Raw genomic sequence first — 13812 nt, 5'->3', positions numbered from 1 at the left:
TTGGCTTTTGAGAATTTCTCTTTTTTTATCTGAGTCCTTTCTCAAGTTGCAAATGTTTCACTTGGGGTTTCTCATGACAAAAAGTTGGGAAGGTTACTTTTGGTGGGGTTATGCAGAAATATGGTAATTTGCCAAACACTCCTGAGTAAGTTTAGCAGTCAGTCATAAGACTATCCTCTTGTGGATCAGGAATTAGTTGAGTCACAGGAAGCAAAAAGTCAGAATAAATGGACAGTTCTCTGAATAGAGAGAGGTAGAAAGTGGATTTCCCCTGAGATCGGTATTGGGACCAGTGTTTTTTAACTTGTTCATTTAGAACTGAACAGTGAGGAGGCCAAATTTGCTGATGATACTAAATTGTTCAAGGTCATTAAAACAAGAAGAGATTGAAAAGAGCTCAAAAATGACCTCTCCAAACCGAGCAAATGGGCGTTAAAAGGGCAAGTACCTTTCAATGTAAATAAGGGTAAAGTGATGCATATTAGGGGTGACAGACCAGATAGCTTAATGAAGGTGTTGACCTAGTGTGTGGTGGCCGTGAAAAGGGTAAATTCCATTTTAGGGATCATTAGGAAAGGAATTGAAGATAAAACTGATTATAGAAATCTTTGGTGTAACCACATTTGGAATATTGTGTAAAGTTCTGGTCACCTCATCTCAAAAAGGATATTGCAGTTGAAAAAAGGGCAACCAAGACGATCAATGGTCTGGAAACCAAGCCTTATGAGGATCAGTTGAAAGGAGATGGGTGAGGAGACTGAGAGGGAGCTATGATAGCCATCTTCAAATATCTAAAGGGTCACATGGAAGAGTGAACAAGTTTGTTTTCTCCTGGTCTGGAGGGTAGGACTCGAACCAATGGCTTCAAGTTATAAGAAAGGAAATTCCAACTAAACATCAGGAAGAATTTTCTGACAGTGAGAGCTGTTTGACAGTGGAACGATCTCCCTCGTGAGGTTGTGGGCTCTCCTTCCCTGGAGGTTTTTAAGCAGAGGTAGGATGGCCATCTGTCATGGATGCTTTAGCTGCGATTCCTGCACTGCAGGGGGTTGAACTGGAGAACCCTTGGGGATCCCTTCCAACTCTACATTTCTATGATTTTAGGGAAATGCCAACCTCAGCACTCCCTCAGCATCTGAAATTGCCCACTAATCCCAAAAGGTTGGTGGCCCAATGTGAGTTGGAAGGATGGTAATGTTTTTGTTTCTTTCAGTTGCCAAACTAATGCAGGATCCATCTTGCTCTGGTCCTACTTGTGGGCTTCTCAGAAGCATCTAGTTGCCTACTTCCAGAACAGAATGCTGAACAAGTTTCACAAGGTTGGCATCACTTATATTTCCAAATATTGAAATTGTACCAATAAAAAACCGGTATGGAAGGGGAGGGGCATATTTGATGGACGTTATTATAAAAGCTGAAGTTCTGCGACAAGGCTACAGGCTCCCCCTTGTTCCAGGCGACATAGTCCTGCCTTGGCCAAGGCGTTCTCGCAGGGAGCGAGCGCCCAGTTTGTTGCTCCGTGGAGTCGGTTGCCTGGGGCCGGACCGGAAACACTCTAGCTTGAGGAAGTCGCTCTCTATGACTCCAGTTATCCGCGCAGGCGCAGTGGACCGCACGCGCCCCCGTCGCCACCCGCCGCTTTCGCGGCCTGTGTTTAGGCGCCGCCGCCGCCGCCGCTGCCGCCTGCTGAGAACCGCTTCCCGGCTCCATGTTCCCGGCGTGGGGTTTGTACGGGGCGGCCCCTGGGGCTTACCCTCCGCCGCCCACCATGATGCCTCCGCCGCCCATGGCCGGGCCTCCTCCGGCGGTGCTGCCCAGCGCCATGCCGCCGCCGGCTCTGGGCAGCTACGCGGCTTCGTCGGCGGCTCCTGGCGCCGCGACGGCCGCCGCCGGCACGTCCGGCTTCCTGAGCCTGCAGGAGCAGCACCTGGTCCAGCTGCAGCAGCTCCAGCAAATGCACCAGAAGCAGCTGCAGTCGGTGTTGTTAGGCGGGCCTCCCCCGCCACCCGGCGGGCCTCCCCCGAGCCTGCCGCCGCCGCCGCCGCCGCTGCCCAGCGCCGCTCCTGCTCCCCCCGCCGCTTCCTGGCAGCCGCCGCTGCCCCAAGGGCCGCCCTCGGCGCGCAGCTACCCGAAGCCGTTCAAGCACCGCGAGCCCTCGCCGCCGCCGCCGCCTCTCCCGCGGGACGCGCTGCTCCACAACGCCCAGAGGCCTCCCCTGCCTCTCGGAGAGGATGTCAAGGAGCCGCCTCGGGATGAGTGGAAGCCCCATGGCCCCGCGGCCAGCTCTCGCATGGATATGGACATGGACCTGTCCTCTCCGCCGCAGTCACCTGCCCAGCCGTACATGCCCTCAGGACCCTCCCTGGAGACGGACCCTTACATGTCTCAGGCTCTGCCGCCACAGAACTCCTCGTCGCAGCCCTACCAACCCCATTCGAAGTTGCCTAAGGCAGCTCCACGCACCTTTTCGGACCACCCTCCTCCAGCCGTTTCTCAGCCTTACCAGTCCCAGGCTTACCCACCCACGCCCCAGACCTCAGCTTGCCAACCGGGCCAGCCCATTACTCCATCCGACTCGCGCTTTGCCCCATCCCAGATTCCTCAGCCTGCTCTTGAACCTCAGGAGTTAAGACAGGGCAGTGGTCCAGACCTAGATATTAGGTGTGAGCGACAGCAAGCCGCCCTGCACGCAGACCCCTCCACAATGACCGCCCAGGTAAGAATGATGTGTCCGCTGTAGTTTGAATAGCTCGATAGGACCCAGGGGTGAGATGTGCATAGGTGGGAGTTGGAGTAAGAATCATAGAATCATAGAGTTGGAAGAGACCACAAGGGCCATCAAGTCCAACCCCCTGCCAAGCAGGAAACACCATCAGAGCACTCCTGACATATGGTTGTCAAGCCTCTGCTTAAAGACCTCCAAAGAAGGAGACTCCACCACACTCCTTGGCAGCAAATTCCACTCTCGAACAGCTCTTACTGTCAGGAAGTTCTTCCGAATGTTTAGGTGGAAAAAGATAAAATTGACGAGATGGAATAGCAGGTTCTTATTTAAATAGCAGGCATCTTGGTTAAAATTAGGCCATAGGGTCTAAAGCAAAGATGGCTGACCTCCCACCCAGGAGCCTAGTCTTGACTAGACCCATGAGAGAGACCTCACCAGTTTTGATGGTGGTAAAAAGTGCACACAATCCTGGGTGATAAGAGAGGAGGGATTTAAAACTACCCAATCCAATGCCCTGATGATGCAAATTATCTCCTCCCTGGTTATCAGAATGGCCATCTGATGAGTGGGGAGGAGCTGCTGGCATTCCTACTTTCATTTATTTGCAGAGTTATTTCTTTTCTACTGTCATATTGGGGCTGCTTGATAAATTATGCTTTTCCCAAACAAAAAAAGGACTTCTTTGTGTAGGAAATGTGAAAACTCACAGGTTAGCGCCATGTGGGCGCTAAGTCTGCCTGGACAAGCATGCATAAGTTCGTATCTTTTCTTTGAAGGAAGTGCTTTCATTTTAGAAAACAGTAACAAATAAATTGGCTTTAACACACCTTTATTTTTTTGTTTCAAAACAGGAGTGGATTGGAGGGGGGCTTAATAGATTTTCTTTTTATTTTTAAGAAACTGAGTGCCTCAGAGTTAAGCAGAATGCTTTTCAACTCTGAAAATCACAGGCAGTCCTATGTGTTGGGGACTACGAGAGCGCTTCTGAGAAGGGTTGTGCTGTTGTTCCTTTCCTTTTTTGATTTGAAATAAGATTCATTTCCTCCTTTAGGAGCAGAGTGGGTATGATTTAAACATGTTGCTCATTCACAGCAAGCCATAATTTGTTTCTAACTATGTTTTTCGTGGCATTTGAAAGGGGCTGGTATGGAATTACCTTGGATTGTGATGTAAGCATTTCACTCCCTGGGGCCCCATGTCCATTTCAGTCGCTCACAATTGACGAGGGAATAACAGCAGTGATTTTATTTTCCTTTTTAGTTACCTTCAGAAAAGGTAACTCAACCTGATAAATAGTCATAGGATTGCTGTCAGTGGTATACCATGCAACTGCAATCCATAGTTTACCATAAGGGAGACTGCTGGAGGGGAAAATAACACATGTGCTATTTGCCTGTGTGTTTTCTACTATTCTCTGAACTCTGTGGTATTCTTGTTAGTAGCATATATAGCTACTATTAATAATTATTGTGGTGCTTTGTTTATAACTGTACAAAAGGGAATTAGCACTTAGGCACACGTATCCAGGCAGACTTGCCACCCCATGATGATCTAACATTAATTTTACAATTCCTGTGAAAATACACGAGAGTATATAAGAAGTGGAAAAGAAAGGGGTGCCTTTCTTTGAAGCCTTTTGCAGAGCAGATCTGTAATTTCTTCATGTAACAGTTGAAAATTTCTAAGATGGAAAGAATGAAAAATGTATACTTCATTGATGCTAGTATCCTGTGTGAGGTTGGAGCAGGGATTCAGAATGGTGCATGCTCAGATTCTTCTTTCTCCTTCTATGCAATTTGTTTAAGCTCAGTTATGTGTAAGGCAGGGAGAAAAGGGGATATGCCTAAATTTTATGTTACATTGTACAGTACATTTTCATTTGTATTTGTTTAAGATTTTGATTGCTGAGAGTAATTTTGTGAGCCAGTTCTCAAGCCAGTTTTCAGATCTTTAATTGTAAGATTTCTATACCAAGTGATAGGGGTAGATTACTATAATAATAATAATAATAATAATAATAATTTATTATTTGTACCCCGCCCATCTGGCTGGGTTTCCCCAGCCACTCTGGGCGGCTTCCAACAGAGATAAAAAATACACTAAAATGTCACATATTAAAAACTTCCCTGAACAGGGCTGCCTTCAGATGTCTTCTGAATGTCAGGTAGTTGTCCATCGCCTTGACATCCGATGGGAGGGCATTCCACAGGGCGGGCGCCACCACCGAGAAGGCCCTCTGCCTGGTTCCCTGCAACTTGGCCTCTCGCAGTGAGGGAACCGCCAGAAGGCCCTCGGAGCTGGACCTCAGTGTCCGGGCAGAACGATGGGGGAGGAGACGCTCCTTCAGATATACTGGACCGAGGCCATTTAGGGCTTTAAAGGTCAGCACCAACACTTTGAATTGTGCTCGGAAACGTACTGGGAGCCAATGTAGGTCTTTCAAGACCGGTGTTATATGGTCTCGGCGGCCGCTCCCAGTCACCAGTCTAGCTGCCGCATTCTGTATTAGTTGTAGTTTCCGGGTCACCTTCAAAGGTAGCCCCACGTAGAGCGCATTGCAGTAGTCCAAGCGGGAGATAACCTGTTAGTTGAGTCATCATCATAATTTATTATTATTTATTATTTATACCCTGCCTGATTGGCTGGGTTTCCCCAGCCACTCATATCATTTTATCATATTGATAAAATCATTTCTTAAGCTATTAGGAGGTCAAATCTTACTAATAATTAGTCAGCAGATCATCTGTATTCTTACTGCTTCTGGTAGAAGGAGGGGTAGCAGTCTAAACCTGCATTTTCTGCCCTTCCATTGTCTCCTGGGGTGAATTTAGTTATTATACCTGCATGTTGGGTGATGTAAATTATGTCAGGTTCTGTGGGTGGGAGTGGAACCAATGGATAGACAGTGTTAGGATGCAGTGCAATTTTGTTATCTCTCTCCATGCCTTCAACATACCCATTCATCACCCCCCTTGACAGAACCCTTCTTTTGTCTTTTATACTGACATTGCTTCTACTGGTTTAATTTGGGGAGATATACCACTTCCTAACTACTGTATCTGAGGGTAAGGATTGCATTGTATGTCCCATTGATCTCAGTGAGACTTTCTCAATAAAAAAACACAGGGGATTGGGGCTGTTCTGGTCGCTCAGACAGAAAACAGGAATTTTGAGGAAAAGGGAAATTAAATATATGCAGTATTGGCTGTACTGGCACATATTTAATTTTTCTGCAATCACTAGTTGCCCAGATGTTTACAGTGTAAACTTTATATAGTGTAAGTAATCCTGATAGGGAGACCATATATCTATGTGACCCAATCATATTCTATGTGTTCTGTAGTCTACTATGAAAAATGAATAAAGAGGGGTTTTTCATGTTAATCAGTTTCACAGATAAATAAATGTTATTAGAAATGAGTGCATGTGGACATGTGCACACATCACAGTCATCACAGTTTTAAATAATTAACCAGAAAACAGAAATGGCCAATCTATAATAACTGATGACTTCAGAGGTATCAGCAGAGGATTCTCTCTATATAATTTTGCTTTCAAAACTTAAGAAAGCAAAATTTCTGCAGGCTTTTTTTTAAAGACTTGAATCCTCCCCACAAGAGAATGAGAATAGCTCCAAAGAAAAGGAGAAATGTTTTATTGACCTCTTTGAAACACTTATCATAAATACAATTTTTAAATGTTTGTAGAATTTATTTAAACATCACCTTCCTTTAAGCAAAGAATCAAGAAATGGTGAAAAATTAGTATTGCAGCAAAGTATGTAGAGATGGGTCTTTGTAGCTACAGAGTACAGTAATTGGAGTGAAGCTACAAAGCAACTACAGATGAAGACAAAGCCAATCATGGTTGTATGCATTTCTCCATATTTTAGCACTCATCTAAGTTTCGACATCCAACATGTTATAAGATTCTCCCTGTGTTTATATATATTTTGATAGAAAACAAATACAGTTGGTGCCTTTAGCACCAACAGATGTTGAAGAAAAATTGGGCTACAACAGACCCAGGGCAGCAAAAGGGTTAATCTGAAGCAGAATAAAAGTGTAACCTGCACAATGGTGTTTTTTTACTGTAGAATCTGGGGGGAAACATGTTCCTTGCTTAAGCAAGCATATAAGCACAAGTCTGATATCATTGGTTTGTACAGGTCATTGTAATGCTTAAAAATTTGGTGCTGGGTTCTTGCTGAGCTTCTTGCATGTATGGGACGACAGGGGTGTAAGTATTAATGTCCCCACTTGTGCAAGTCGTCCTTAGGAGGATCACCATGGGCCAGACCAGCCCGCTTCTGAGAATGTTAGAAATTAGCCAAGCACATTTTGCGACTTTTACAGGTCCATTTGCAACCACATGGAGATTGCTGGATACTAGATTGGTGACTGGGGAAATCAAAATGTCGCTTGAAGGATCTGGAATGTTTTCTTTAAATCTTGAATTTGTTTTATTCTGAATTGCTTTATCTGATTTTCCACTTTGAGATTTATTCTGAAACAATGTACATAAAACAGTATAAATCACAGTACTAAAGTAATTTTAAAACTATAAACCCCATTTTTCTGTTATTTATATATGAATTTATTTGAAACTTTCTTGCTCCGCCCTTCTGACAATACTGTACCCTAGGCTAGATTGAAAAACAGAATCAGTCATAATGAAAGGAAGTAAAATAAAGGAAACATGGACACTCGATGTTTAAGCAAAAATGATAAAAATGTTATGATTATTGACAGATTTAAAGGCCACCAATTACAAAACCATTCCATAATTAAAATCCTATTAAAGGCTTACATTTTCATTGTGCCTTTTGACCCTTACTCCAAAGGAATAGCTGTAGCAACCTGGGGTCGTATCCAGTGCTGTGCCAGAAAATTTCCTCTTGTGGAATGGGACCTCCCCTTCCTTCTGTGTAACCCCAAAATTTGTTTCAGAGGGTTCTCCAATTCTCTCAAGCAGACTTTGAGGGCACACAGGGGCTTGCTGGTGTGGCAGAAGAAGGAGGATAACTTACATTGTGCATTCAGAAGTCTGCTGAACAAACGAGACTGCAGTGTTGGATGCTACTCTTGGTTTTTTCAAAAGTAGGTCCAAGTGTCCTTTGAAAATGAGGCACATTTGCCATTTTTCAGTGGTTAATGTAGCTTTCTTTCTAGGATATGACCTTGTCTCTTAAGCCGAGATACTACTGTACTTCTCATCTTTTTTTGTTATAGGAACAGCAGCAATTTTGGTATCAACAGCATCTGCTTACTCTGCAACAAAAGGCAAAAGCACATGCTCTGGGACAGCAGCTGCCATCAGGTCTAGGAGTGGTAAATGATGCTCCTGAGCAGAGGCAAGAAGAAAGGGAAATACCCATTTCTGATGTGCCTTCTGACCCCCCTTTGCTTTCTGAGCCCAAATTACCGCAGCCCAAAGGTGATGACCTTCCTTTGTCATCTGTTGAGCCCAAGGTATGCTGTGCACAGAGGTGTCGTTATGTGTTGTGTTCATTCTTTTGTCATTTCAGATTGTCTGGAAGGACTGATTGGAAAAAACAGGGCCCTGGTACAGTAGGCTTAGAACACAGGGATGATTTATGAGAACTTTTGCTGATCAGTTGTGGTTTACATGGCCCTGATGCAAGCCTTAAAGACAACAGTCATTGGGTTTATGTGCTTTTCTTAACAAAGTATTGAAGTTTTTTTAAAAATACATTTCATAGCAAGTGTATAAATCTTCCTTGCATCTTCAGCATAGGTTGAGGAGATAAATGTAAATGAATCAGAAATGAACTGCAAGTCCCTATAAAGATCTCTGTGGGATCCATTGTCCCTCTGTTCTGTAAATAGTGACCCTGTAGTAGAGCACATGTTTTGCTAGCAAATGGCTGGCCGTTTTGACGTCCAGTTCAGAATGTTTAGCATTCTATCATGTGGAGTTTAATCATCTTGTGGAAATGCTGTGTGCATTGGGGGATGTCTGTATGTGGAGTGGAAAGTCTCAAAGAAGGTAATGCTATTCAAAGATTCCTTTGGGTATCTTCATTACTTGAAGGTGCCAAACGACAACACAGTATAATTATTTGTGCTTCTGCGTTGACTTTGCGTTCAGGAAGAAGTTGCATTACATATTTCCAACACTGTAAAACAATAACATCTCCATATTAGGATCAAGCTTTAAGACCATAAGGGTTGCCATGCTGGAGCAAACCATAATTCACAGAGATAAGTCTAGTCTTATTTATCCACTGTGGATCAGACAATGCTGGTGATAGGCACCTTGTATTTCCTCCCCACCCTGCCTGGCAGCATCTTATACAGAGAGAGAGAGAGAGAGAGACTGACTGACTGACTGACTGACTGACTGACTCTGTATCATGGATACTGTTTACTTGTCAAGATACTACACTTTCATAAGTTTGTTCTCCATGAATTAGTCTTCTCCTTTTATAAAGTCATCTCAACCAGTGACTGTCTTTATTTCCTGAGTAGTTGCAGCCAGATTGGGTGCCACTAGTATGCATATAATAAGGTTATAGTTTTTTGAAATCATACGCATCACATTTTGCTTACATGGAATCTTAGGTACTTGAATTTTAATCCTTATTTTCCATTTTGGATAAATTCTTTTTAAAGCTTTTCACAACTGCCTGGGATTTTACCATCCTAACTAATTAGGTGTCATCTACAGACGTAACTGCCACATTGTTCAATCCTATTGCAGATGAATTATTAATAATATAACCCAGCAAGCCCCCATAAAGATCTCTGTGGGATCCATTGTCCTTCTGTTGTGTAAATGGTGACTCCGTAGTAGAGCACATGTTTTGCTAGCAAGTGGTTGTTGCATTTTCAGTCTTTAGATAGGACTGAGAAACACTCCTGCTTGGAGGGGTTACTGTCATTCAGTGTAGACAGTACTGAGGTAGATAGACCAGTGTTCTGACTTGGTATAAAGCAGCTTCCTATGTCCCTTCCTGCCCATTTTATCACTACGTCCTCATCTTTTATCCTAATTTGTAAGAGTCTCTCTACTTATACATTGACCAAATGACTTAGCCAAAAACCTTTTGGTCATCTGTAATATGTATCCTCAAAAGAAATGTAGAAAGTTAATATTTCCCTTTGTTGAAGCAATACTTATCCTCTTTTAGTAAGACTTATTGTTCTTATGTTTGACAATTCTTAATGTTTTCTTTCATTTTATATGGAACTGAAATTGGGCTGGCAGGTCTGTAACTACCTGGATGCCCTCTTTATATCAAAATGCATTTTAGATAAGAAGGTTGACTTTAATACTATTACATATTTAATTAACTGACCAACAATTTTGACCGATAGAAATAATAATTTTTGCAGTTTTGCTATAGTCCTTCAGTATTCTTTTTACACCTTTATCATCTTAAATGTTTCTGCTGCCTCCACTAGTTGGCTTTCTCTGTAGAGTGTGTTCTGATCATATCGCAATCTCAGTTGGTGAGTGTTGAGAGGATTGTAATCAAAATGGCACAGCTGCAAACTAAGATGGAGGTATTTTCATGTTCAAAGGTATCCAAAGATTGCAGAGGTAGAAAAAAACTTTAGGAAAAAGAGCATAGATGGGTGGGAACTTTCCCAAAAACAGCCCAGTGAAGACTGAGCATGTTCAGTGATTGCAGAATGTTGAGGGGCATCTGTTAGGTTTAAACAAATACAGTGGTGCCTCGCAAGACGAAATTAATTCGTTCCGCGAGTCTCTTCGTCTTGCGGTTTTTTCGTCTTGCGAAGCACGGCTATTAGCAGCTTAGCGGCTATTAGCGGCTTAGAAAAAGGGGGGAAAGGGGAAGAACTCGCAAGACGAAACGTCTTGTGAAGCAAGCCCATAGGGAAATTCGTCTTGCGAAGCACCTCAAAAGACGGAAAACTCTTTCGTCTAGCGAGTTTTTCGTCTTGCGAGGCATTCGTCTTGCGGGGCACCACTGTATCTGAAAAGGGGAAGAATGGAGTGTCCCTGAAGGAGGAGGGAACAGTTTAGAGACTGAGCACTCCACATTGTAACATTCTGTTGTGAGTCTTAGTTTTGTTTAATATTTATTTTAATAACGTCAGTGTGTCTCTCAGGTTGTTGATTTTTGCTTGTTTTATTGTTGATTTGCATTCAGTTTGCCAGAGTTTGTTCTCTCTTCTGTTTAATAGGAATCCTCTTTGTTTTTGCAGATCTTTTTGTTTTAAATTAAGTATGACTGTGTTGAGTTTGTTGGCAGTTTTCTGATCTTTTGAATGTTGAGTTTGACAGAGATTTGATCAGTGTTGCCAGTCCCAGGCAATTAGGAGCCAAACTCTTTCTATCTAGAAATTTTGACTCTGCCATGACCTGTTACCCAGCCAGTTTAGGGGTGGTTGAAGTAACCCACTATTATTTCATCTTCTGTTTCAATTGCCTACCTAAGTACCTTTTGCATTTAAAGATCACCATCAAAGTTTGGGATAGGGGATATTAGCCCAGTTTGCATGTAATGTTAAAAATAAATTCTGTTGCATGCTGCTCAGAAGTCCTCACTATGCTGATCCCCCACTTTTCACCGGTGTGCCAAGGGGGAAACAAAGCAGAGACTGGCATGTGAACCAGCACTCACAATTTGTCTGGAGATAAACAAACCATGAGAGTAGGTTTATACATAATGCAAAGCCAGCTTCTGGTTTGTTTCCTCCCTGGTGCAATAAAGCTGTGAGCTGGGGAGCTGTGGTGTGGACTTTTAAACAGCATACACATTGTGCTAAACCATAGTTCATTTTAAACTATGGTTTAATATTAAGTGTGTTCCTTATATTTTACTTACTCTTTTGGTGTGCTGTTCTCTACCCATAAGTTTGTTTTTCTATTTCTCAATTTTGGATTCTGTATCCCACTGACACACAAAGCACCAACACCTCCTTTACATTCTATTCTGAACAAAAAAATTCCTTCCAGTAGCACCTTAAAGACCAACTAAGTCAGTTCTTGGTATGAGCTTTCGTGTGCATGCACACTTCTTCAGATACACTGAAACAGAAGTTTCCAGACCTTTCTATATAGTGAGAAGGTGGGGAGGGGTATCTGAAGAAGTGTGCATGCACACGAAAGCTCATACCAAGAACTGACTTAGTTGGTCTTTAAGGTGCTACTGGAAGGAATTTTTTTGTTTTGACTATGGCAGACCAACACGGCTACCTATCTGTAACTGATTCTATTCTGACCATTCTATGGATTTCATATGTTGTGATAGGCCAGTTATATTTCTGTATTTTTATTTTAAAATAGGAAGGAAGTATACAACATAATGTGCAAATACAATAAAGCATAAAATACAATAAAATAATACGAAGATACAATACATCTCTTCTCTTGGTTTGAAGCATTCAGTGTATGTAGCATTTCTCCTACAGTTTCTGACAAGAGTGACTTGTTATTTCTGGTGATTGGATTTAATTGCTAAGACTTAAAATGATGTACTACTTACAAGGGCAAGTGTTAGGCAAATAAATTCCTGGGCACATCACCAATTAATTAGTTCATCAGCCATCATTAAAAGTAGTATGGTTCTAAAGTGATAATTTGACTACTCTGGAAGAATTAAATATCCCCAGTAATCCTAAAGTCTTGGTCCAGCATCTGTTTGTTCTTTTTTTGGAACACTTTTATCTCATTTTATAGCCCCAAGGCAGGACGCGGGTGGCGCTGTGGTCTAAACCACTGAGCCTCTTGGGCTTGCCGATCAGAAGGTCAGCGGTTCAAATCCCCGCGACGGGGTGAGCTCCCGTTGCTCAGTCCCAGCTCCTGTCAACCTAGCAGTTCGAAAGCATGCCAAAAAGTTCAAGTAGATAAATAGGTACCACTACAGCGGGAAGGCAAACTGTGTTTCCTCTGCTCTGGTTTCGGTGTTTCATTGCACCAGAAGCGGCTTAGTCATGCTGGCCACATGACCCAGAAAAACTGTCTGCGGACAAACGCCAGCTTCCTTGGCCTGTAAAGCGAGATGAGCGCCACAACCCCAGAGTCGTCTGTGACTGGACTTAATAGTCAGGGGTCCAGACTAATTTAGCTGTACTTAGACAATACTTTGATTATACGAAAATCAATGGGACTGTACTTCAACTAAAGTTCAACAAACTTAACAGCATAAAGCTAAACAGATCTGCTTATTAGCTAGTTTTCAGTGGGTCTTATTCCTAGGCAAATGTGTATAGGATTACAACCTTAGTTTGGAGCCAACTGTTGGTGTCCATACAGTGTTAAGATCATTCAGTCAGGATTTTTGCCGTCTTCCTTGGAATCAGAATTTGCCTACCACCTATTAGTTTAACTGAGGATGTCTGAGTTAAGTGAGTCCTTGCAGTGCATGAGATTCTTATGCTAACTGGTATAGGTTTATGTTGGAGTAGCTGGGCATAGGAAGGAAGGAATTTCCATCATGGGCATAAATCACCTGATGTGTAAGGTCAAATGAGCCAGTTGCTGTGGTAATGGCCTTGGAACTCTAGCTATATTGATGTGATAAACGTATGCTAGCTAGTTTTGTGTTGATGTTACTATTGCAGTTGAAGCCTTGGAATTAGAGCAACAGGGACACTCTGTATCTGTATATGAAAAGCCTGCAAACTGGAAGTTATTTTTCTGTTTGCTCAGTCTGCAACAGTAAAAGATCTGGACCTTACTGGCTCTGCTTCTGTGTAGTAACTTTTACTGTGAGCACAACCTAGATAATAATTATATATATATATATATTATGTGTAACCCACCCTTCTGACTAGGTTGCCCCCAGCCACTTTGGGTGGTTTCCAACAAATATAAAAGCATTGTGGATGTGTCTTAATATCTCAGATTACCAACAGCTTGTACTTACCTAAGTTTGTATCTGGCAATAAGTCCTTATTTAAGCTAAACAATTAAAGTTTTGTCAATATGCTATGCATAGATTTATTGGACAGAGTTATGTTTCAGCTATTTACCATTGTAATCTAATTACAATTATTCTGGATTATATGTGATGCCCTGGTGTCTTGTGGAGGCCACTCTCCTGTGAGTGAGGATTTATGGTTTGCAAGCAGTAGACTTAAGTAACTAATTTA

At 42.6% G+C, this 13812-nt stretch overlaps 1 protein-coding gene across 4 annotated transcripts in view; it reads left to right on the top strand.

Moving 5' to 3' along the window:
• The first annotated feature begins 1610 nt into the window (after nt 1-1610).
• Nucleotides 1611-13812, top strand: part of YLPM1 (YLP motif containing 1) — a 54792-nt gene continuing 42590 nt past the window's right edge. For 2 of the 4 annotated variants that reach the window (XM_081857584.1, XM_081857583.1), the window contains exons 1-2: nt 1612-2716; nt 7957-8196. In XM_081857584.1, the coding sequence (XP_081713710.1) occupies nt 1709-2716; nt 7957-8196 (1248 nt within the window). In that variant the 5' untranslated portion in view covers nt 1612-1708. Of the gene's footprint in view, nt 2717-7956; nt 8197-13812 lie in introns of all 4 variants that reach the window. The other 2 variants (XM_081857585.1, XM_081857586.1) reach the window with 2 other exon arrangements.

The sequence above is a fragment of the Podarcis erhardii genome, assembly GCF_964252035.2.
Source record: "Podarcis erhardii genome assembly, chromosome: 1".
NCBI lineage: Eukaryota > Metazoa > Chordata > Lepidosauria > Squamata > Lacertidae > Podarcis > Podarcis erhardii.
This window is presented reverse-complemented; position numbering and strand designations above follow the sequence as displayed.